The sequence below is a fragment of the Salmo trutta genome, chromosome 35, assembly GCF_901001165.1.
Source record: "Salmo trutta chromosome 35, fSalTru1.1, whole genome shotgun sequence".
NCBI lineage: Eukaryota > Metazoa > Chordata > Actinopteri > Salmoniformes > Salmonidae > Salmo > Salmo trutta.
The window spans coordinates 31996129-32022514 of record NC_042991.1 but is presented as its reverse complement, the minus strand read 5'-3'; the positions used below and the strand labels follow the sequence as shown (position 1 = coordinate 32022514).

The 26386-nt window shown below is 44.1% G+C and overlaps 1 protein-coding gene across 1 annotated transcript in view; it reads left to right on the top strand.

Annotated features, from left to right (window-relative positions):
* The window catches only part of LOC115175077 (uncharacterized), a 73333-nt gene that overhangs the window by 19701 nt on the left and 27246 nt on the right, over positions 1-26386 (top strand). The window contains exon 2 of the mRNA XM_029734249.1: positions 7849-7916. Coding sequence (XP_029590109.1) covers positions 7868-7916 — 49 coding nt within the window. The 5' untranslated portion in view covers positions 7849-7867. The remainder of the gene's footprint in view (positions 1-7848; positions 7917-26386) is intronic.

Sequence of the window (26386 nt, the reverse complement as noted above, 5' to 3'; positions counted from 1 at the left end):
ACACCTGTGTGGAAGCACCTGCTTTCAATATTCTTTGTATCCCTCATTTACTCACGGGTTTCCTTTATTTTGGCAGTTACCTGTGTGCTTGAGCTTCGATACTCACTCACAGTGAAATTGAATTTACAGAGTATTGAATTTACAGAGTGATGGTTGAACACCCTGAGGCTTATGGGAAAATTGCACGTCTAGTTGTATTCCTTCAGCTGTTTGTTCTGAGTGGCAACACTGCTATTACAGAGCTGCTTCATCATGTTTTCTCAGGCACCATCCACATAACCATGTGTTAAAGGGATAGTAAAACAACATTTTTTTAAATTGGGATGAATTGATACCTTAGGTTTGTCGATGGCAGGTAGCCTAGCGGTTAGAGCGTTGGGCCAGTAACTGAAAGGTTGCTCATTTGAATCCATGAGCTGACAAGGTGAAACATCTGTCGATTGCTACAAGGTCACTGTCAATAATGGCTGATCCCTGGCTGTGATCCCAGGGGGAATTGGGATATGCAAAAAACACATTTTCGTTTCACACTCGTAAAGGTTACCCACTTGTACATGCAGTGAAACAGGACAAATATAAGCACCCTTTATTTGAAATGGTTAATTTAATAGGCTTCAATACCAAGCTCCAAATAAATACTTCTGTTTAGCAAAGTTGTGAGAGATCTCTCTATTCTGGCTGGATGTTGCTTTTGGTCAGTGAGGCCCCTCAGGAAATCAACAGGTGCATAAACCAATGTGGTATCGCTATAGGGGAGATGGGTTTTTGGTTTATTTTCCCAGTCAAAATATACACGAGTGACATTGGCCTCCAGACATGGTGTGAAAGCACAGGAGGTTGGTGTCAGCTTAATTGGGGAGAACGGGCTTGTGGTAATGACTGGAGCGGAATTCCAGCCATTATTATGAGCCGTTCTCCCCTCTGTAGCCTCCTGTGTGTGAAAGAGACATGGCTTGAGTTTCAGACTTTACCCAGTTCAAGAAAGTGAGAGGGCATTTGTTCTACTGGAATACAGAATCTAGTCACCTGACTATACTAGTCATAAGTGTGTCTAAAGTTAGCGCTAGATGTTCAGGTTTGGCCTCGTGATTTCTGATTACTTCTAGCAAAACACTGTTGCTATAAATGGGAAGAAAATAATAAGAGTTATTATCACCGGTCTTTGAAAGATGCAGACAGCATGAAATCAGACAACAATCTGACTAGACGTATTCCATCATCCATCGTAATGTTTTTGAGACATTTGACTGTTGCAGCCAGGGTATATTTAGTCTGACTCATTTGTAATCACACACGTTTACAATATCATACTCAATTATTTAGTTGCTCAATTATGTTGATGTGTTGTTCATCTTTTATGATTATTTAAATACCTATGTGGAGACAATCACTCACTACTGCAATTCATTATTGAGGGCAGTGACTGAGTAAGGACATCTACTGGCTCTAACTGAAATTACAGTTTCACATAACCCTTATTCAACCAAAACCATTACAGCTTCACATAAGCCCTTATTCAACCAAAACCACTAACCAAGATCCCAGGAAGTGTATTGAAAATGTTCTAGTATTTTTCATTAATAGGCAATCGAGTTCCGTTTTTGTGAATGAATCCAAACATTGATTCTTTCAACACAAGAAAAAGTTACTTTGTTTAACTACTCATATTGTGTCACGGCTTCCGCCGAAGTCGGTCCCTCTCCTTGTTCGGGCGGCGTTCGGTGGTCGACGTCACCGGCCTTCTAGCCATCGCCAATCCACTTTTCATTTTCCATTTGTTTGGTCTTTGTTTTACACACCTGGTTTCAATTCCCCAATTTATATGTTCATTATTTAACCCTCTGTTTTCCCCATGGTTTTTGTGCGTGATTGTTTGATGTATGTTCGGCCTGTTATTGTGGGCTCGGTATTACGACATGTTATTGGAATATTTGAGTAAAGTTACTTCTGTTACTCATCTCTGCTGTCCTGCGCCTGACACCTCTGCACCAGCTACACCCAGACCACTACATACGTCCTCCACCGGCACCCAGCATCTTTCCTCCAGACCGTACCCCTCCCACTCCACAAGATACTGAAGGCCCCTCGCCCGACGCCTCGAGTCCAGTATGGCTCGAACAGCATACGCCGGGGGCCCCCTCGATGTCCAGAGGGGGCGGAGGAACCTCCCGCACCTCAGACTCCTGGAGTGGACCAGCCACCACCGGCCTGAGGAGAGACACATGGAACGAGGGGTTAATACGCTAATCGGGGGGAAGCTGTAACCTGTAGCAAACCTTGTTCAGTCTCCTCAGGACTTTGAATGGCCCCACAAACTGTGGGCCCAGCTTCCGGCAGGGCAGGCGGAGGGGCAGGTTTTGGGTCGAGAGCCAGACCCGGTCCCCCAGTGCGAACACCGGGGCCTCACTGCGGTGGAGGTCGGTGCTCGCCTTCTCATGCCTCACGGCCCGTTGCAGGTGTACATGAGCGGCGTCCCAGGTCTCCTCCGAGCGCTTAAACCATTCGTCCACCGCAGGAGCGGTGCGACTGATGCCAGGATGACCAGAGGAGGGTGACGTGTGGGCCCAATAGATCAAACAGTCACTGACAGCAGACGGAACGTACAGACGCCCAGCTAGACACTGGAGGGGATTGAGCTCTGTACGTAATGCCTGCTTGATGTCCGCTCCCACACCACCGGTGCCACCAGGGAAGTGGCCGGAAGTATGGGAGTGTGATCTATGGACCGCTCCTCTGTGTCCGGGATTGTGCGTCTGCCTTAGCGTTCTGGGAACCTGGTCTGGAGGACAGGGTGAAAACAAAACGGGTAAAGAACATGGCCCACCTTGCCTGGCAAGGGTTCAGTCTCCTCGCCGCCCTTATGGACTCCAGATTGCGGTGGTCAGTCCAGATGAGAAAAGAGTGTGTAGCCCCCTCAAGCCAATGTCTCCACGCCTTCAGAGCCTTGACAACAGCCAACAGCTCCCGGTCCCCCACATCATAGTTTCTCTCCGCCGGGCTGAGCTTCTTCGAAAAGAAAGCACAGAGGGATCCAGATGAGCCAGCACGGGAGCCGAGCTAAACGGAGCCCTCAGGTGACCAAAAGCCCTGTCCGCCTCAGCCGACCACTGCAGTCGCACCGGTCCCCCCTTCAGCAGTGAGGTAATGGGAGCCGCTACCTGACCAAAACCCCGGATAAACCTCCGGTAGTAGTTGGCAAACCCTAGAAACCGCTGCACTTCCTTTTCCGTGGTGGGAGTCGGCCAATTACGCATGGCTGAAATGCGGTCACTCTCAATCTCACCCCTGAAGTGGAAATGGGGTACCCTAGGAAGGAGACGGACTGTTGGAAGAACAGACATTTCTCAGCCTTGACGTACAGGTCATGCTCCATTAGTTGATCAAGCACCCTGCGCACCAGGGACACATGCTCGGCGCGTGTAGCGGAGTATATCAGAATGTCATCGATCTACACCCTGCCCGTGCAGGTCCCGGAAAATCTTGTCTACAAAGGCCTGGAAGACTGATGGAGCATTCATCAACCCGTACAGCATCACGAGGTACTCATAGTGCCCTGAGGTGGTACTAAATGCCGTCTTCCACTCATCCCCCTCCCAGATATGCACCAGGTTGTAAGCGCTCCTGAGATCCAATTTTGTAAAGAAGCGTGCCCCGTGCATTGACTCTATCGCACAGGCAATGAGAGGCATCGGGTAGCTGTACCACAGTGATTTGGTTGATTCCTCGATCCCTGTACCCCTGCCCCAGGGATTCGGAGACATATGTTTCCATAGCCGTCGTCTCCTCCTGTGACAGGGGATACACGTGACTCCTGGGAAGTGCTGCGTCTACCAGGAGATTTATCGCACAATCCCCCTGTCGATGGGGTGGTAATTGAGTCGCCCTCTTCTTACAGAAGGCGAGAGCCAAATCGGCATATTCAGAGGGGATGCGCACGGTGGAGACCTGGTCTGGACTCCCAGAGCAACCTCCCCAGCACCGACCATCAGTGTGCCCTCTGCGGCCACAGATGGTACAGGGAACAGCCCCTCCTCCGGTCGCCCTAAGCGCAGCACCTCCCAGCTCCATGGGCGTCGGGGCGGTGGTGCTGGGGGATGGAACTGACAGGCCCCGATCCGGATGTCCGCGGGTAGCCAGCAGGTTATCCAGCCGGATGGACTGGTCCTATATAAATTGACTGAATTATCATAACGATAAAATGAACGATACGTTTAATATTAATGTGCACCAGTTACTTTTTTATATTACCCTTTAAACATTGCGGCTACTATTGTCCCATTTCAAACTTCACATTCTTCTAGTATAGTGCCCTGAGTCAGCTGTGCTCATGTAAGGTGTGGAATCTTTCCTGCCGCCATCATGCCATCTTCTCTGTTTGTTTTCATTACGCATCAATGACATCACATTGACTCTCAAATTGTCCAAATGTTGAAACAAGCAACAAACTGTTTTTTTATCAGGAATCATTCTAAGCAGAAGAAAAGCCAGGTTTCACAGTCTCTAAACGATTGGCCTCTGGGGATGAGCTCAGCCAATGTGTTTCTCGTGCCAGCGGAACTCATGATTGTGGAATGGCATGATATGCCGTACTTGAGTGGGGATGGTTGAGAACTCTGAGGATTATGGGACAATTGCACGTCTAGTTGTATTCCTTCAGCTGTTTGTTCTGAGTGGAACACACTGCTATTACAGAGCGGCTTCATCATGTTTTCTCAGGCACCATCCACATAACCATGTGTTAAAAGGATAGTAAAAAAATAAAAATCTGACGTTTTGGCGTATTTAAACCAAAAAATAACCATCTAACAAATGTACAAATATTTTGGATAATTTGAAGCCCTAGGTATGTCGACGGCAGGAAGCCAAGCGGTTAGAACGCTGCGCTAGTAACCAAAAGGTTACAAGGTGAAAAATCTGTCGCTTTAAACATAATTGCTCCATGGTCGCCGTCAATAATGGCTGATCCCTGGCTGTGACCCCACTCTTCGAGGGAGTTGAGGATATGCAAAAAACACATTTCCTTTCACACCTCACACTCGTACAGGTTACCCACATGTACATGCAGTGAAACAGGACAAATATACAGTGCATTCGGAAAGTGTTCCAGACCCCTTCATTCTTTAAACATTTTATTACGTTACAGCCTTATTTTAAAATGGCTTAAATAACCCCCCCATTAATCTACACACACTAACCCATAATGACAAAAGCGAAAACAGGTTTTTAGAAAACTGTCATCGTAATGTTTTTGAGACATTTGACTGTTGCAGCTAGGGCATAATTAAGCAATAAGGCCCGGGAGGTGTGGTGTAAATGTCCAATATACCACTTCTAAGGGCTGTTCATAGGCACGACGCAATGCGGAGTGCGTGGACACAGCCCTTAGCCGTGGTATATTAGCCATATACCACATATCCCCGAGGTGCCTTATTGCGATTATAAACTGGTTACCAATGTAATTAGAGCAGAAACAATTGTTTTATCATACCTGTGGTGTACGGTCTGATATGCCACAGCTGTCAGCCAATCAGCATCCAGGACTCGAACCACCCAGTTTATAATTAGTCTTTTACTCATTTGTAATTGCACACATTTACAATATCGTACACAATTATTTAGTTGCTCAATTATGTTGCGTTCATTTTTTCTGACTATTTAAATGCCTTTATTCAACCAAAAACCATTAGTTTCACAGAAGTCCTTATTCAACCAAAAACCAATAGACCTTCACAGAAGCCCTCGTTCAACCAAAACCAATAGAGCTTTACAAGCCCTCGTTCAACCAAAACCAATAGAGCTTTACAAGCCCTCGTTCAACCAAAACCACTAACTAAGATCCCAGGATGTGCATTGAAAATGTTCTATTATGTTTGAATTAATAGGCATTTCAGTTCCATTTTGTTTCACCTAAGACTTTTCTTTTGTTTTTTACTTCATGAATTCAAACAGATTTTTAGCACAATACTTTTTTGTTGTTGTAACTACTCATATTGTCTGAAATTGTTAGTCCACAAAATACCATTTCCCTGTCCTTTTAATGTTGCAATATTGTTCAGACTTCATGAGCAATATACTTTTTGTCAGTGCTTGACTTGGGCAGGAGCTCACCGGAGCTGAGTACCGGCACCTCAAATGTTCTGCTTGAGCTCCTGTACCTCTTATAGAATATTATCTCAACAGTTTAGTGGAGCTCCTGGACCTAAATATAAACAGCCCTGGCACCCAACATGAGTACTGGCATCTATTTCAGTCCAAGTCAAGCACTGCTTTCTATAACAATTTACTTTAATGGTTTAGTGCTGTTCAGAGTTGTCTGAGGCGAGAGCAAGCAGAAAGTGCTTAAAGGTGTGATAAATAAAAATATCTGCCCTATAATTGCCTTGGCTGCACCCCAAGCATAACAGATGAATAGGCTGCCTGCAGACCCACCTTATACAAGGGCAACGGTGCTTTGAGCTCACTGAGGGCCTGACTGCGTCAATCCACTGTGCCCTCAACCTTTTCAAATGACTGAAGGGTGCAGTGAGAGGAAATTTGGATTGGAGAAGTAGCTGTGTCAGTGCCCCTAATTTATTGCTTTCTTGCCCTGTGGAAAATCAAGAAAGTTAGTCCTGTGTGTGGAAAATGTAGTGGTTTGCCAAACTTGCACAGTGTGTGTGGAGCTGTGGACTGAGACAGCCACCCAGACAGATAAAGCCAGAAGTCATGGACAATACATTACAAGAAGCTTCTTTCTACTGTGTGGTCTGGCACACCACGGAAGATGGGACTGTTAGAAAAGTAAAGTTGAGTTTGTGGTTGGTTGGTAAGCCTGGCATTAGTGGCATGAAGTAACAGCTTAAAGACCCTTGAAGATGTGCGATGGATTCACTTCTTGGATTCTATTGAATGCCCCCTAAGGTTGTAAGTAGTCTGGTGGACGTTCAAGATGTAGGAAGACCCATAAAGACATTGGTGGAATCTAATGTTTTCTCAGACCACATGAAGAGGCACATTGGACCACAGTAATTATATACTGACTATTTAATATGTACTTATTAGGTTGGCAAACACCTTTGTGTTCAAGGAAAGTTTGGCCTGCCGTGGCCCGTGGGATCCACATTTTTGGTTTATTTTAGGATTTGTTTTAAATGAGTCAATTGATATTATATTGCTGAGCTGGAATTCTTTGCCAAGTTACAAATCATTAGAGCTATTTTATAAACTTTTAAAAGTTTGTGCAATAAAAATAAAAAATTTGCGGCAGTTTGAGGCAATTATTAACAGGATTTTGAACTTATTTTCTTTCTAATACATGCTGAGGTTAAGTTGAATTTCTCCTGCTGTGTTCAGCAGAGTTAAGAGTTAGGGGAGCTGTTAAACCGGCTCGCTGAAACACCTGCATGATTTGCAATGTTGAGTGGCGATGATATATCCAAGTTCTGTCTAGAGTTCTCCATAAATCAGTCTAGGTACGATTTTTCTTTGTCTGTTAAAAATGTCCAGCTGGAAAAACATGATAGCTCAGTTTCTAGTGCTTTCCCAGGCCACAGCAGCTAAGATAACACCTACACCGTAAAAAAACACATTTTGTTTCAAATGACAACTGCCGACTTTCCCACACATAATTACCTTAGTGAGCAGAGCTGTACTTCCTCTTTTGGGGGAAAGGAGGATTATGGCACTTCCTGTAATGGTGCGTTGTGGGATTGATGAGCTGTCAAGACTGTGGTCAGCAGCTGTGCACAGCAGTAGTATGTCACAAGATGGGTGATTTTTAACTGTATGGTCCTCTAGTATCTTGACAGGGGGATCTGATGAGGGCTTTCATTCTCTGTCCTAATCCTGCGTTGTCATGTGTTCTTGCAGTTCCCGAGGCCGCAGTGCCATGCCAGAGGGATCTCACAACGCCACCTATGAAGTCCCAATGGGTGAAGGTAAGACAACTCACTGTTCTCCTGCTTCTTAAAGATATAATCGTCTTAAAGATATACCCAGACTATACTGGGATGTTTGGTTTCTCAAAACTGGTTACCAAATTATCTGGGAGATCGCATCCAAGTGAGAATTTCTAAAATGAGTTGTCGACAGGGAAATATATTTGCTGTATAGGTCCTAGCCAGCAGTTTTTTTCATACTGCGTCTACTTGTCTCGTCCCGCTGTTGAGGGGACCTTCATTGAATCACAAATCTCCCAGAGAGGTTAATGTATGAACACAATTATACTATTATAATACTCTTGTTCAACCAAGCACATTTGCTTGCAAATGTGAAAGCCCAAGTTTACTGTCTGGTTTAAAGCTATGATGGAATATTGAAGAGCTTAGAATCTTCCGCTGAACTGGTCATTCTGAGTATCTTCTGAGTATCTTCTTCTTTATCTTCCTCCTGACATTTCAGTTCCTGAACTCCAAATAGATGCCAGCCATTTACCAGGAAGCTAGGGAGACTATTTTCTCTCCCACACTCTCTTCTTGAATGTTCTTTTTACATCATACAGCTGGCCTGGCAATGAAGTTAATCTGTTCTGTTCACGCAGGCCGTGTCCTTCAAAGAAAAGAGAAACCCACACTGCTCTTGGTCATGCCACTTGTTTTAATTCAAAATGGAACAAGCAAGACCAGTGTGCAGGTTTTGTCTTTTCTATGACGCTATTGCATTATTCCCACGCACCTGCAACAATAATTACTTAGATAGATGGGGAAAGTTAAATGGCACCCTATTTCCTATATAGTGCACTACCTTTGACCAGGACCCATAGGGAATAGGGTGCCATTTGGGATACAACTGGGATACAAACTTCAAGGAGAAGGGTAGGGAGTCTGAATCCTTATGAAGTGTCCAGTACAACAGTTGTGATTGTGTGGTGTCTGCACTGTGTACTTCCATTCTTCTCTCTCTCTCTCTCTCTCTCTCTCTCTCTCTCTCTCTCTCTCTCTCTCTCTCTCTCTCTCTCTCTCTCTCTCTCTCTCTCTCTCTGTCTCTCTCTGTCTCTCTCTGTCTCTCTCTGTCTCTCTGTCTCTCTGTCTCTCTGTCTCTCTGTCTCTCTGTGTGTGTGTGTGGCAGTGGAGGGAACCGGCTCAATCATTAGTCACATAAATCCTTTTCCAGGGTCTGAGTTTCTCACAATGGTGTTCTTTCTGTGCCCTGGTCCCATGCACTATAAAGGAATCTGGTTTGATTTAAACATTTTAAAGCACAGAATATTATATATTTTTATTATTACAACATCATTGGCTTTAGACAACACAGATTTTGTGTTCCCTGTATTGGATGAGGCCATGAACAAAGTGGGGAACTTTTGTGGCTGCAGTTCTCGTATTTTTACAGGTTCGGTAAAAGAAAAGGTGGGGGGGGGGGGTTGCCTGTTTTAACAGATGTGAAGGATTGGCGTTTGGGTCTCGTGTTTTTATCATCTGACTTCATTACGCTACTCCTCAAAGTTGTACGTCTTAGTGGAGTTCATCTTAACTCAGTCGGACAAACCACTATACAGTCACACCTGTATTCTCCCCCCTCCCACACAGATGGTACATTCCCAGAGATAATTTATCATAGTGGTGTAACACTGACCACACCACCGTGGTTGAATAGGGGTTAACATCCCTTCAGAATTACAGCCTGGTGATATTGTTAGTAGGGTTGGGTGGTATCCAGATTTACATATCGTCATACCGTCCTTCTTTCATACCAGGATATACGGTAGTACCAGTTTAGTACACAAGGGGCTGCCAACACATGCAAAAAAGCCCATTGGGCATCTATTACCAGAGTAATAGTGAATTTCAATGGAGGCTGCTAACTAAATATGCACAAACCAAAATAAGCTAATTGCAAAGACAGGCAATCCAGCTCATAAAGTTATACATATACAGTGCTTTGGGAAAGTATTCAGACCCCAAGACTTTTTCCACATTTTGTTACGTTACAGCCTTATTCTAAAATTGATTAAATCGTTTTTTCCCCCCTCATCAATCGACAAACAATACCCTATAATGATGAAGCAAAAACCATGTTTTTTAAAATATTTGCTTATTTATAAAAAAAAAAAAAACTATCACATTTACATAAGTATTCAGACCCTTTACTCAGTACTTTGTTGAAACACCTTTGGCAACGATTACAGCGTCGAGTCTTTTTGGGTATGACGTTACAAGCTTGGCACACCCACATTTGGGGAGTTAATCCCATTATTATCTGCAGATCCTCTCAAGCTCTGTCACGTTGGATGGGGAACGTTGCTGCACAGCTGTTTTCAGGTCTCTCCAGAGATGTTCGATCGGGTTCAAGTCCGGGCTCTGGCTGGGCCACTCAAGGACTTTCAGAGACTTGTCCCGAAGCCACTCCTGTGTTGTCTTGGCTGTGTGCTTAGGGTCGTAGTCCAGTTTGAAGGTTAACATTCATCCCAGTCTGAGGTCCTGAGTGCTCTGGAGCAGGTTTTTTATCAAGGATCTCTCTGTACTTTGCTCTGTTCATCTTTGCCTCGATCCTGACTAGTCTCCCAGTGCTGCCACCACCATGCTTCACTGTAGGGATGGTGCCAGGTTTCTTCCAGATGTGATGCTTGGCATTCAGGCCACAGAGTTCAATCTTGGTTTCATCAGACCAGAGAATCTTGTTTCTCATGGTCTGAGAGTCTCTTTAGGTGCCTTTTGGCAAACTCCAAGCAAGCTGTCGTGCCTTTTACTGACGAGTGGCTTCCGTTTGGCCAATCTACCATAAAGGCCTGATTGGTGGAGTGCAGCAGAGAGATGGTTGTCCTTCGGGAAGTTTCTCCCATCTCCACAGAGGAACTCTGGAGCTCTGTCAGAGTGACCATCGGGTTGTTGCCCACTTCCCTGACAAAGGCCCTTCTCTCCTGATTGCTCAGTTTGTCCGGGCGGCCAGCTCTAGGAAGATTCTTGGTGGTTCCAAACTTCTTCCATTTCAAGAATGATGGAGGCCACTATGTTCTTGGAGACTTTCAATGCTGCAGAAAGTTTTTGGTACCCTTCCCCAGATCTGTGCCTTTACACAATCTTCTCGGAGTTCTACAGACAATTCCTTCAACCTCATGGCTTGGTTTTTCTGACATGCGCTGTCAACTGTGAGACCTCATATAAACAGGTGTGTGCCTTTCCAAATCAAGTCCAGTCAATTGAATTTACCACAGGTGGACTCCAATCAAGTTGTAGGAACATCTCAATGATGCTCAATGGAAACAGGATGTACCTGAGCTCAATTTGGAGGCTCATAGCAAAGGGTCTGAATACTTATGTAAGTAATGTATTTCACATTTTTAAACAGTTTTCACGTTGTCATTGTATTGTGTGTAAATTGATGGGGGGGGGGAGTATTTAAACCATTTTAGAATAAGGCTGTAACGTAACAATGTGGAAAAAGTCAAGGGGTCTGAATACTTTCTGAATGCGCTGTGTATATATAAAATAGAATAGATGGCAGTAATCACCCCCAGACACACCGGGCTGACTTGATGGGTCTTGTGAAAGAGATGCTACAGTATAACCATCCCACAGCCATGTCTAGCTAAGTGAATGGGTCTCTACAGTAGGTGTAAATGGTACAGTGGAATGGTTACTTGCATATTTGTATAGTAGCCAGTGGTGTAAAGTAAAAATACTTTAAATGACTACTTAAGTTGTTTTTTAGGGTATCTATACTTTACTATTTTATATTTTTTACAACTTTTACTTTGCTAATTAAAATAAAATGAATACAAAAATACTTTCTACTCCTTACATTTTCCCTGACACCCTAAAGTACTTGTTACATTTTGAATGCTTAGCAGAACAGAAAATGGTCAAATCCACACACTTATCAAGAGAACATCCCTGGTCACCCCTACTGCCTCTGATCTGACCGACTCACTAAACACAAATGCTTTGTTTGGAGTGTTGGAGTGTGCCCCTGGCTATCCATAAATAAAGACATTTGTGCCGTCTGGTTTGCTTAATATAAGGATTTTGTTATTATTCATACTTTTTAGTTTTGATACTTAAGTATATTTTAGCAACTACATTTATTTTTTGATAAAACGAAATACATTTAGACTTACTCAAGTAGTATTTTACTGGGTGATTTTCACTTTTAGGTTTACTTTTCTGTTAAGGTATCTTTACTTTGACTCTAGGATGAGAATTGGGCACTTTTCCCACCACTGATAGTAGCGATATCAAAACTAGAAAGTGTCCAGATCAAAAAAGTGTCAGTCGAGAAAGAACAAAATAATATACAAGAACCATATCAATAACCATATCAGAGATCCTGGTGATGGATGACATTTACAACCTTGCATAACATCAATTCACCTCCCAAGGTTAGATAATGATAACCTTATACGATGAAAATGATATTCACCTGAAGTGCTGGTACTGCTTGATATGTGGCAGTGGCCTGAAGTAGGGAGTCGGGTGTTGTTGCCAGCCATAGCTTTCCACCAGCACCGTACCATCCTCCAGTCCAACCAGCTGTGGGATGTTGACCCCTGTCAGTGTTGTCCTTCACCACACCTGGAATCTCTGACAGTGTTCTCTGGTCTGTCTGAAGCGCTGCTTGATGAGGCCGAAGCACCAGTCAGGTTCAAACTTGGTGTGGCCTGTGATCATGAAGGGAAGGTCCAGACTGATGGAGCTTGTGCATAGTCTGCCAGGCACAATACCAGAGCACAATGTTTTATAACTAACCCAAGATAGACCTCAGCCTGTCATTTTCAATGGGAACAAATTAGTCCTAGTGGGCAGAACAAGCAAGGTGGGCAGAGCCAAGCAAGAGCTAGTGAGATTGTATTGGAGCGTTCAAGCATACATTTGCATATTTCCGTGAGGGAACACCTACTCTGTGAAGTGCGCGTGTGCAATACTGTAACTAAAATTCGTCTTTGCTCTCCTTCTCAGCAATGCAAGTTTTTAAAAACGTTGTCAAAGGGTAAAGTCTACAAAAATGTGTCCACTCTGTTTGTAACAGATTCTAGTTTTTGAGAAAAGAAAACTGTATTGAGATTAAATGTTTCATCGATGAGAACATTTGCAGAATGTCGGCCAAAATCCATCTCATTGTGCCTTCTCCGGATACTGGGCTTCCTCTCATTACCATATTTGGTAGTGAGTGGAAACGCCAAGCGGTGGCTTGACATTTTATAGATCCGGGGAAATATCTGTCATTGTTCTACCTGTGGTGGTGACGTGTGACATACGCCTAGCTTCCTGAAACGGCTCGCAACTAGCGTTGCACTTCTGTTGTGATCTGATGAAAATTACCTATTTTCTGCCGAATCTGTTGCACTAATGTATTTTCTGTGAAGGAAAACTATAGTTGCACGTCCCTGATCACTCTGTTGAAGCAAAAAAAACACTGACTTTCAATATAAAACATGACCCCTGTCAATACACAGCTGGACTCCCCTGCTCCAGCTTTCTCCTGTTGTGATATTTACAAACAAACACGTGACTAGCTCAACTGTTCTGGGGAACTACGGTGAGCTTTATAATGTAAAATAATGTGACGGGTGAAATTTAAGAACGCAATCTGCTTTATCTCCTAACCTATTTCACAAGTTGACTGCAGGGATTTGTTTTAAAAGTTGCTACAAATAGTAAAATGTATTGGAAAAACTTCAAAGAAATAGTTTCAACAGTATTGGAAAAACCATCCTGTGGTTATTTTCCAAACACCCCAGTATACTGAATATACGGTATACCTCCCAAGCCTAATTTTTCGACAGCAGATGGTGTCTTTCTCCTCCTTCATTGAGAACATGTATTTTATTTGTCAGCATAAGGCCTAATGTTATTTTTCCCGACAGGTAGGACTACATGTAGTTAGATGATCTTTACAAGTTCTAAAATGATTGCCATCAGTGAAGCTTGTCTTCCCTACTTCTCTTTTTTGTAGCTTAGAATATTTGTGAAAAGTGCAGCACTCTGAACTGTTACTGGGCCAGTAACCAAAAGGTTGCTGGATCAAATCCCCGAGCTGACAAGGTAAAAATCTGTCGTTTTTGCCCCTGAGCAAGGCAGTTAACCCACTGTTCCCCGGGCGCTGAAGACGTGGATGTTGATTGGAGTCCTCCGCACCTCTCTGATTCAGAGGGGTTGGGTTAAATGCAGAAGACACATTTCAGTTGAATGCATTCAGTTGTATAACTGACTAGGTATCCCCCTTTTCCTTTCCCTTTCCTAACACAGCCTAGTGACCTGTCGTCTGCTTTACGGAGAGAGCCTATTGACCTGTCGTCTGCTTTACGGAGAGAGCCTAGTGACCTGTCGTCTGCTTTACGGAGAGAGCCTAGTGACCTGTTGTCTGCTTTACGGAGAGAGCCTAGTGACCTGTTGTCTGCTTTACGGAGAGAGCCTAGTGACCTGTCGTCTGCTTTACGGAGAGAGCCTAGTGACCTGTTGTCTGCTTTACGGAGAGAGCCTAGTGACCTGTCGTCTGCTTTACGGAGAGAGCCTAGTGACCTGTCCTGTTGTCTGCTTTACGGAGAGAGCCTAGTGACCTGTCCTGTTGTCTGCTTTACGGAGAGAGCCTAGTGACCTGTCCTGTTGTCTGCTTTACGGAGAGAGCCTAGTGACCTGTCCTGTTGTCTGCTTTACGGAGAGAGCCTAGTGACCTGTCCTGTTGTCTGCTTTACGGAGAGAGCCTAGTGACCTGTTGTCTGCTTTACGGAGAGAGCCTAGTGACCTGTTGTCTGCTTTACGGAGAGAGCCTAGTGACCTGTCCTGTTGTCTGCTTTACGGAGAGAGCCTAGTGACCTGTCCTGTTGTCTGCTTTACGGAGAGAGCCTAGTGACCTGTCCTGTTGTCTGCTTTACGGAGAGAGCCTAGTGACCTGTCCTGTTGTCTGCTTTACGGAGAGAGCCTAGTGACCTGTCCTGTTGTCTGCTTTACGGAGAGAGCCTAGTGACCTGTCGTCTGCTTTACGGAGAGAGCCTAGTGACCTGTTGTCTGCTTTACGGAGAGAGCCTAGTGACCTGTCGTCTGCTTTACGGAGAAAGCCTAGTGACCTGTCGTCTGCTTTACGGAGAAAGCCTAGTGACCTGTCGTCTGCTTTACGGAGAGAGCCTAGTGACCTGTCGTCTGCTTTACGGAGAGAGCCTAGTGACCTGTCGTCTGCTTTACGGAGAGAGCCTAGTGACCTGTCCTGTCGTCTGCTTTACGGAGAGAGCCTAGTGACCTGTCCTGTCGTCTGCTTTACGGAGAGAGCCTAGTGACCTGTCCTGTTGTCTGCTTTACGGAGAGAGCCTAGTGACCTGTCCTGTTGTCTGCTTTACGGAGAGAGCCTAGTGACCTGTCCTGTTGTCTGCTTTACGGAGAGAGCCTAGTGACCTGTCCTGTTGTCTGCTTTACGGAGAGAGCCTAGTGACCTGTCCTGTTGTCTGCTTTACGGAGAGAGCCTAGTGACCTGTCCTGTTGTCTGCTTTACGGAGAGAGCCTAGTGACCTGTCGTCTGCTTTACGGAGAGAGCCTAGTGACCTGTCCTGTCGTCTGCTTTACGGAGAGAGCCTAGTGACCTGTCCTGTTGTCTGCTTTACGGAGAGAGCCTAGTGACCTGTCCTGTTGTCTGCTTTACGGAGAGAGCCTAGTGACCTGTCCTGTTGTCTGCTTTACGGAGAGAGCCTAGTGACCTGTCCTGTTGTCTGCTTTACGGAGAGAGCCTAGTGACCTGTCCTGTTGTCTGCTTTACGGAGAGAGCCTAGTGACCTGTTGTCTGCTTTACGGAGAGAGCCTAGTGACCTGTCCTGTTGTCTGCTTTACGGAGAGAGCCTAGTGACCTGTCCTGTTGTCTGCTTTACGGAGAGAGCCTAGTGACCTGTCCTGTTGTCTGCTTTACGGAGAGAGCCTAGTGACCTGTCCTGTTGTCTGCTTTACGGAGAGAGCCTAGTGACCTGTCCTGTTGTCTGCTTTACGGAGAGAGCCTAGTGACCTGTCGTCTGCTTTACGGAGAGAGCCTAGTGACCTGTCCTGTTGTCTGCTTTACGGAGAGAGCCTAGTGACCTGTCCTGTTGTCTGCTTTACGGAGAGAGCCTAGTGACCTGTCCTGTTGTCTGCTTTACGGAGAGAGCCTAGTGACCTGTCCTGTTGTCTGCTTTACGGAGAGAGCCTAGTGACCTGTCGTCTGCTTTACGGAGAGAGCCTAGTGACCTGTTGTCTGCTTTACGGAGAGAGCCTAGTGACCTGTTGTCTGCTTTACGGAGAGAGCCTAGTGACCTGTCCTGTTGTCTGCTTTACGGAGAGAGCCTAGTGACCTGTCCTGTTGTCTGCTTTACGGAGAGAGCCTAGTGACCTGTCCTGTTGTCTGCTTTACGGAGAGAGCCTAGTGACCTGTCCTGTTGTCTGCTTTACGGAGAGAGCCTAGTGACCTGTCGTCTGCTTTACGGAGAGAGCCTAGTGACCTGTCGTCTGCTTTACGGAGAGAGCCTAGTGACCTGTTGTCTGCTTTACGGAGAGAGCCTAGTGACCTGTTGTCTGCTTTACGGAGAGAGCCTAGTGACCTGTCGTCTGCTTTACGGAGAAAGCCTAGTGACCTGTCGTCTGCTTTACGGAGAAAGCCTAGTGACCTGTCGTCTGCTTTACGGAGAGAGCCTAGTGACCTGTCGTCTGCTTTACGGAGAGAGCCTAGTGACCTGTCGTCTGCTTTACGGAGAGAGCCTAGTGACCTGTCCTGTCGTCTGCTTTACGGAGAGAGCCTAGTGACCTGTCCTGTCGTCTGCTTTACGGAGAGAGCCTAGTGACCTGTCCTGTTGTCTGCTTTACGGAGAGAGCCTAGTGACCTGTCCTGTTGTCTGCTTTACGGAGAGAGCCTAGTGACCTGTCCTGTTGTCTGCTTTACGGAGAGAGCCTAGTGACCTGTCCTGTTGTCTGCTTTACGGAGAGAGCCTAGTGACCTGTCCTGTTGTCTGCTTTACGGAGAGAGCCTAGTGACCTGTCCTGTTGTCTGCTTTACGGAGAGAGCCTAGTGACCTGTCCTGTTGTCTGCTTTACGGAGAGAGCCTAGTGACCTGTCCTGTTGTCTGCTTTACGGAGAGAGCCTAGTGACCTGTCCTGTTGTCTGCTTTACGGAGAGAGCCTAGTGACCTGTCCTGTTGTCTGCTTTACGGAGAGAGCCTAGTGACCTGTCCTGTTGTCTGCTTTACGGAGAGAGCCTAGTGACCTGTCCTGTTGTCTGCTTTACGGAGAGAGCCTAGTGACCTGTCCTGTTGTCTGCTTTACGGAGAGAGCCTAGTGACCTGTCCTGTTGTCTGCTTTACGGAGAGAGCCTAGTGACCTGTCCTGTTGTCTGCTTTACGGAGAGAGCCTAGTGACCTGTTGTCTGCTTTACGGAGAGAGCCTAGTGACCTGACCTGTTGTCTGCTTTACGGAGAGAGCCTAGTGACCTGTCCTGTTGTCTGCTTTACGGAGAGAGCCTAGTGACCTGTCCTGTTGTCTGCTTTACGGAGAGAGCCTAGTGACCTGTCCTGTTGTCTGCTTTACGGAGAGAGCCTAGTGACCTGTCGTCTGCTTTACAGAGAGAGCCTAGTGACCTGTCCTGTTTTTAATGCAGCCAGGGGGAGGTATGGCCTCCTGCCATGGGATTTGTAATGGTTCCTATCTGAAGACAGACGGACAGGGAGTCTGGAACACTGGAATGCTTCTAGTTCTGTCACCACATACACTTAGCTGAAAGGTGAAGAGAGGTGAGCTCATACTTTTGGATTAAAAAAACGTGAAATACAATAACATCTTTGTAGGGAGATTGTACAGAACAGTGCTCCAACTACAGAATATTCTCATTGGCTCACCTCCAGGCCTGAAGAGCGTGTTCTGACTAAATTATTGTCTGGAAGTGAATTTATGACATCCATTTAAGGCTGTGTGTTATTATTCATGTCGGTGGAACGTCTGCATGAATGATAGTTAGTGTCTTGAGGCTGGTTTACAGTCTTAATCTCTACCTCTTCTCGTTGGTAATTGCAGAGAGAGACCTAATGCAGAGGGCCAGTATGAATGTAATTTGTATTCTAGTATTTCTCCTGTAAAATCTGTTTTATTATAAGTCTGTGATTGTCTTCAACTGTCTGCTCAGCACTCAGTGTGTTTAATAACTAGGTTAACTCTTTGGCTGCATAATGTTGTACACTATAAAGACATTTGCCACTGGTAGTGACAGCAGCCTGTGAATCCCTCAGGAGTATGTGCATGCTGTTCCCCTCTATCTTTGTGTAACATGCTGACTTACACTATATATACAAATGTATGTGATTCCGCTATTTCAGCCACACCCCTTGCTGACAGGCATATAAAATCGGGCATGCAGCCATGCAATCTCCATAGACAAACAGTGTGTCGTGCTTCAGCTATGCCAGATTAAGTGATATGACATGCTATTCTATAAAATAATGTCTCTGTAATTACTATTACCTGATTAAGCTAATCAGGTAAATGTAATTAACTAGAAAGTCGGGGCACCACGAAAGAATGTTTATAGAGCTGTTATCTTCCGAATAAACTCTTAAAGACCTAGTAATCTTTTACATCAGTAGCAGTCAATATTTAATCGTCACTTTATTTAGTCTCATCTGAAAGTTGTAAATTCTTAGTTATCTTCACGAACCCTGGCTAACAAGTTGAATCAGCAATATAAAATTTGGTTGAATGACTTATTTACTAAATACCTAAATAATCACACAGAATGGATCATACATTGATTACAAATTATGTCATAAAGAAAAAAAACGTCCCTGGTGGACGGAGCCAACATGATGGCTGGTTACACAAAGGAAAGAGGGTTGGGTTTGAGTGAAAGAGCGGGAAGACTGAGTAACAAAGGGAGAAGCTATGCTGTCACAAATACAGTATCTTATGCATTCTAAATTACCGCCCATTTGAAAAAGGAAAATGCAATAAATATTTACTCTGTGCTGCACTTCGGTAAATTATCATAGATCATAGGCCGGGTTGTCCAGCATGGATCTCTGGTCCTCTGAAGACTGTCTAGTGGTGAACTGGAGGGTGGCAGAATGGCTACTCTGTCCGTCCTCTCCTAGCCCCCGTTTAGAGGGGCGGAGGGGGTAGCACTTCTTTAGTGAATAAGAGTTCAAAGTTCATACCAAGTTGCCGTACTTTAAGCTGATGCTATATTCTGGCTTGTATAGTCGAAATTCATCCTTCCGACGTGTAGGTCGTCACCTTCACATTGAAATTCGATGCCAATTGCGTTAGGTTCTTGCTGATGTTGGCTTAGTTCTGTAGGTGGTCTTTGTCCTTTCAACGTGGGGACTGCCAGTCCGCAGGTCCTTGGAACAGGTAATCTGAGCCCTTTTAACGTAGGACCGTCGCCCTAACGTCCTCGGAACAGAAAGTTACATTTTTGTCAAGGGCCTTATATAGGATTGGGAGAGAGGGCCGTGTTTCATAGTTTACACCCAGTGTCTGTTCACATGGGCGGGGCCTCTGAGTGAGCAGAGTGGTGTTCTTCTGACAAACCGTTCTCTCATTAAGAAGATAAAATTACATTTCATCTTTTCACAAATAATTTCATATTTAAATTGCACAATTCCATATGAATCTGATAACTAGAATGTGTCGACTTTCCAAGATAGCGTTTATGTCATCCTGTCATTAGTAATAATGTCTCAGACAACAACTGATCTGAGATCATATTCATTAAGTACCAATGCATATTTTCAACTGGTTGGATTACCGAAACATGGTTCCATTTCCCATCTTTTGATGTCACCAGACTCTCCATGTTAACAAAGGGATTTTCAATAGTCACATCGGTGTAGAGAGAGGAAAAAGGGGAAAGGTATTTATGGGGGACATAAACCTCCCCCATCAAGCCAACATCATGACAGTTGCCAGTAGAATGGCCTTACCGAAGAGCTCAGTGACATTCAACGTGGCACCGTCATCCAACAAGTCAGTTCATAAAATTTCTGCCCTGCCAGAGCTGCCCAGGTCAACTGTAAGCGCTGTTAATGTGAAGTGGAAACATCTAGGAGCAACAACGTCTCAGCCGCAAAGTGATTGGCCACACAAGCTCACAGAACGGGACCGCTGAGTGTTGAAATGCGTAGCGCATAAAAAACGTCTGTCCTCTGCAACACTCACTACCGAGTTCCAAACTCTCTCTGGAAGTAACGTCAGCACAAGAACTGTTCGTCGGAAACTTCATGAAATGGGTTTCCATGGCCGAGCAGCCGCACACAAGCCTAAGATCATAATGCTCAATGCCAAGCATCGGCTGGAGTGGTGTAAAGCTCGCCGCCATTGGACTCTGGAGCTGTGGAAACAGGTTTTATGGAGTGATGAATCACGCTTCACCATCTGGAAGTTCAATGGTCGAATCTGGGTTCAGCTGATGCCAGGAGAACACTACATGCCCGACTGCATAGTGTCAACTGTAAAGTTTGGTGGAGAAGGAATAATGGTCTGGGGCTGTTTTTCATGGTTCTGGCTAGGCCCCTTAGTTCCAGTGAAGGGAAATCTTAACAGCATAAAAGGATATTCTAGACAATTCTGTGCTTCCAACTTTGTGTACACAACAAATGTGTACACTACCAATAAGCTTTGATTTGGTTTCAATGGGCTTTAGTTAATAAATGTCTAAATAAAATGCCTTGCAGAAACATAGAACAGCATTGATGGGAAGTTAAAAATAGTGATTTGCTTATTTTAAATTTGCTTCACTTCATTAAGGAGGTGCATGAATTGCTGCCAGTAGGCCTATTCAATACCCTGAAAGTAGGCCTATATTGAAAAACATTCATCATTGTGACTGATTTATGGCTATAAAAACACAAACTCAGCGGTCCTGATGGTAGCGTAGAATAAAATGGTTTATGGCACCCCATATTTCCTCTTAACCTCTTACGGTAGATGACTAGGTCCCCAGTTTGATGTCTAGGTCCCCAGTTTGATGTCTAGGTCCCCAGTTTGATGTCTAGGTCCCCAGTTTGATGTCTAGGTCCCCAGTTTGATGTCTAGGTCCCCAGTTTGATGACTAGGTCCCCAGTTTGATGACTAGGTCTCCAGTTTGATGACTAGGTCCCCAGTTTGAGTTTCCCTCAGTTAAGACTGAGTTAAGTTAAGGCTCCAACTGTCGAGAATTGTCTGTCAGCAGTGAAGGTGCGAAAATGACATAAGCTCAGTCCAAGGTCTCCTCTTGACATTGGGATTTGGTTAGATAAATGGCATTAAGAGAATTATTAATGCACAGTGTTTTTGAGAACATTTTGCTGGCTGTTTTAAAAATGCCTGCTCCGGGAATGTTTTCTCAGCACATTTGAAAGGAGATTAAAAGATCAGCACCTTTTACCTAGAGTGTTTTGGTGACATTATGCCAGACGTTGCATTTTCAGCTGAAATGGAGCTGATTAGCTAGCCTACTATAACCACTCTACAGAATTCAGAGACCGTAATCAATGCAGGGTAAAGCAGAATGTGTGAAAATGGCACAGAAGAGACGGAGGTAAGTCTTCCCCTCACTGAAACTGAATGTTGGCCTGAATTATGACAAAATACCCTTGAAACTTGACCAATTTCCCTACACTGTGTTTCACTATTTTGATCAATTTGGCAGTCTTGGTTACTCTGTTATCCTGTTTTGTATGATAGTCCCAGTGTGTTGTAGTGTGTTGCCTCTGATAACATGGAGGAAAGACTTAATTCTGGTTCTCCATCCATCTCATAGCATCACCTGGCCCATGAGACACAGGGAGGAGGGCATTCCGCAAATACCACCTCATGCCGAGGGATGATTTGTTGGAGGGGTAGTCCAGCACGATGCCTGTCAGACCGCTTTCTTTCATTACACAAACCCAGCAAGCATCTTCCAAGCAATCATCAGCTCAACACCAAGGTTTCCAAAGAGTGGGTGGGTGGTCAGGATAGTATCGAGGAAGAACGTAAGAGATCAAGAAAAGTAAAATTAGACGCCCTGATGATGTTCCTACGTCTTCGCGGCGGCAAAAGGAATTAATTTGTAATCAGACTGACATGACATTCGATACCCATCTGACCACTATACTGTATAGTATGTACCATGGCTTGTTTTTACAGTCTCTAGAGCCCAGAACGCTCCACACTTACATCCAGACATGGAAAGAACATAGGCCAAATTGGGTTTGGCTGTGGAATAGGTCTGAGAGCCCACTAGCTGAAATATTCATAGGTTCAAATCTATTGTAAATCTGAGTCTCAACTGCGGTGGAACACATGCTTTCAGGGAGGATTACCTCTGATATCGTTTTTAATAAATCAGACGTATAAATGAAACCATGTTTCTTGTCCAAACAGGCTCACCAGCTCTGAGAATCCAAAGTTCATGGCACCTCATATTTAAAGCCCCTTTGCAGATATTCTGTATATTCAGTTTCAGTTAGGAATAAACAAAGTGTGTACTGCTGCCCAGACTATTAGGTTGCTAAGCACACATGACATGACACATGGTTGGAAAGCAGTTTTTGAACCCCAAACTCACAAACTGTTCAGCTCAGACATTGAATTTGAATGCCCAGACAACTGTTAGCATGGTATATTATAGTATCATGTTCACACTGTTTATGTTGCTAACACTGCTACTTATCAAGTCAGCAAGTATTGCTGTGGTTTCTGGGAGAAGCTGCAGTTGACAGGAACTAGCAACATGCAGCGCTGTGAATTGTGAAGGGAGTTTTTGCCCTCCTCTGTGTGCTTGAACCATTTGGAGACTCAATGTTTTGACCAATCAATGGTGTCTGTGGCAGTGATGTTATGTTGCTGAGAGAGAGAGAGACTTGAAGTAGGTAAATGGTTTAAGTGGATTTGGTGGGCAGGCCGTACTATACAAGCCTTCTAGTACTGTATGTTGTGAGTGTAAACAGGAGCCATTAACAAACACAATGGAAAGTTAGGTAGGATGTACAGGGACATACATTTTTTTCTTGGCAAATGTTTTCCTCATTCTTCTACGCTCGAACATGGATTAATTGTTCTGATGTGATTTTATATAGAATATATTGCATTAATAATCTCATATGGCATAAATGATTGACTAGTGATTTGTCTTCGATTGGGTGAGTCAAGTGCATCATATTTGGCCATGAAAGAGGATACTTGTTCTGCAGTACACTCATGTGATACCTCACTGAGATGTACTATTTAGGTCATTGTAAATAAATAATGTAATATTGGGTCTGATGTGTGTTATGGAGGAATACCAAGTTACTTAGAAGCTCCACTGTACTTTTAGAGGAATGCACCAGGGGGAGTTTGCTGGCTGCACTTCACTGGTGTCCTGCTTATCTGATTACAGCAGGCTACTGTAAGTGCCTCTGCTAACAACCCTGTCTCTTAATGTCAAACCACACTACAGTATATTAGACTAAGAATTTGACTAAATAAATGAGTCAAATTTGAATATTTTTTTCCACCACCATTCCTTCTAGTTTGTGACCTTGCAAACACTTAGACATATATCCTCCACATCACACTTTAAGATTCATATTGCACTGTTGTTTTTTTACAAGCCCTAACCTTCCAGACAGCAGAGTAGGGATAGACTGGCTGCCGCTGTACTGAGCTGTCTACGACTGCAGTGATCAGTGTGAGTGGAACCTCTAGCCTGCCTGCAGATCAGTGCAGACCGCAGGCTTTATGCTGTCAGTTCCCTCTGAACTAACACTAATTGGATAGAAGTTTTTCCACCAGCGAAGGGAGGCAGGTGTGTTTTGGCTGAGGATACAGACAATCTGATTTGATGAATGGGAATGCTGTGAGGGTCGAACATTTTTGATAAAAGAGGGATTTGATTATGTTTTAAAGACATCAATCAGGATTTTTGAAGGAGTTTCTTGGAGTTTTTCCAGAGGAAAGATATTAAGGTTTGTAGTCATTTTTAAGGACGTTGAATGTACCCTTTTTGATTGCACTAATGGGACGCTTCTGTTATGAACTTATCTTTTTAAAAACGTATTTGTTTGTGATGGCAAGCCTCATAGTGAGCAAATCAACTTTTATCAACTTTCCATTATTCATTAGTCATATTCAGCATGCTTTAATGAATTGTGATTATGCTACCTATTTGGTTTACAAGACTACAACTAATCCTGCAAGAAAAACCCTAAAAAGTGGCGATTTGTATGTGAAAATATCACATGTTTAGTTCATTGATGCCCTTGTCTCACAAAAAAATATATTTGCAAAAACAAATCCCTGTCAAGACAGTTACATGTCCCTTACAGAGGATTTATTTTTGTATTATAATTGTTTTGCTTTGTTTAACAGGGAGTCCCATTGAGGCCAGGGTCTCTTTCTCAAATCACATGATTTACAAAATACAATAGAATACAAATACATTAAAGAAAAACAATCACATTCATAAGCAAGGAGGTCTTCAATCAACATGTAGGACTGCCTAAGATCCTGTTGTAAGGAACTCTGTAGATTGTTCTATACATGGGGTGCAAATAAATTAAAAGCAGTTTAACTAACTCTGAGGAGACCAGAGGGATTTCCAGAGTTAGCCATCCCTGAGACCGGGTATGGTATCTCGTACACTACCAGTCAAAATTTTTAGAACACCTGCTCATTCAAGGGTTTTTCTCTTTTTTTTACATTATAGAATAATAGTAAAGACATCAAAACTATGAAACAACACATATGGAATCATGTAGTAACCAAAAAAGTGTTAAACAAATCAAAATATATTTTATATTTGAGATTCTCAAATAGCCATGACAGCTTTGCACACTCATGGCATTCTCTCAACCAGCTTCACCTGGAATGCTTTTCCAACAGTCTTGAAGGAGTTCCCACATATGCTGAGCACTCATTGGCTGCTTTTCCTTCACTCTGCGGTCCGACTCATCCAAAATCATCTCAATTTGGTTGAGGTCGGGATTGTGGAGGCCAGGTCATCTGATGCAGCACTCCATCACTCTCCTTCTTGGTAAAATATTCCTTACACAGCCTGGAGGTGTGTTGGGTCATTGTCCTGTTGAAAAACAAATGATTGTCCCACTAAGCCCAACCCAGATGGGATGGCGTATCGCTGCAGAATGCTGTGGTAGCCATGCTGGCTAAGTGTGCCTTGAATTCTAAATAAATCAGACTGTGTCACCAGCAAAGCACCCCCACACCATAACACCTCCTCCTCCATGCTTTACAGTGGAAAATACACATGCTGAGATCAGCCGTTCATCCACACCGCGTCTCACAAAGACACAGTGGTTCGAACGAAAAATCTCCCATTTGGAATCCAGACTAAAGGACAAATGTCCATTGCTTGTGTTTCTTGGCCCAAGCAAGTCTCAATTTTCTTATTAGTTTCCTTTAGTAGTGGTTTCTTTGCAGCAATTTGACCATGAAGGCCTGATTCACACAGTCTCCTCTGAACAGTTGATGTTGAGATGTGTCTGTTACTTGAACTCTGTGAAGCATTTATTTGGGCTGCAAATTCTGAGGCTCGTAACTCTAATGAACTTATCCTCTGCAGCAGAGGTAACTCTGGGTCTTCCATTCCTGTGGTGGTCCTCATGAGAACCAGTTTCATCATAGCGCATGATGGTTGAGAGAGGTGACTACCTCATGAAGCTAGTTTAGAGAATGCCAATAGTGTGCAAATCTGTCATCAAGGCAAAGGGTGGCTACTTTGAAGAATCTCAAATATAAAATATATTTAGATTTGTTTCAACACTTTTTTGGTTACTACATGAGTCCATACGTGTTATTTTTTTATTTTTTTGTTCGACAATGTAGAACATAAAAATAAAGAAACACCTTTGAATGAGTATTGTAGGTGTTCTCAAACTTTTGACCTGTTGTGTACGTCTAAAGGTTAACGGACGTTTGGTACGGCGTGAGTTTTTGTAAGAACGCTTAATATAAAAAATATAAAAAAGAGAGCGACGAGGCGATCTACGTGACTTCAAAGAGGGCCAGGCTACTGTCTGGTAAATAATGCAGATGGTGATACAATATCCCACCATCCAGCATCTACATGTGTAGAGGACAAGGAGCAATTTTTAACAAGATAGTCAAGGTCATGGAGTATCTGCTGTCTGGAGTCTCACACACCAGTCTTTTTGTCTGTGGATTCCAGTTGTAACTGTAGAGTGGTGGTCTTATGGTCAGTGACGAAGTTCTTTCTTTACTCTACGTCGCTAATCTCGGGTCACATGTTCAGGGTCCGAGACCCTCTTAATTACAGTGTTAAGTAACAGTGCCACACCTCCTTCGGTATTACCTTGCCCGGTCCATCTATAGATTATCCTATCATTCTAATGCATGATCAGTTATTAGTTCAAATGTAAAGGTGAATGTGAAAATGGAGTCACTGCCTAACTGCCCAAAAATAATCTTTGTGGAATTCGGAACAAAATGGGACCGCAGTTTGAGAATTGAATTAGAGAGCGTAAAAAAGTAAGTCGATGGTTACCACTAAGGTCAGT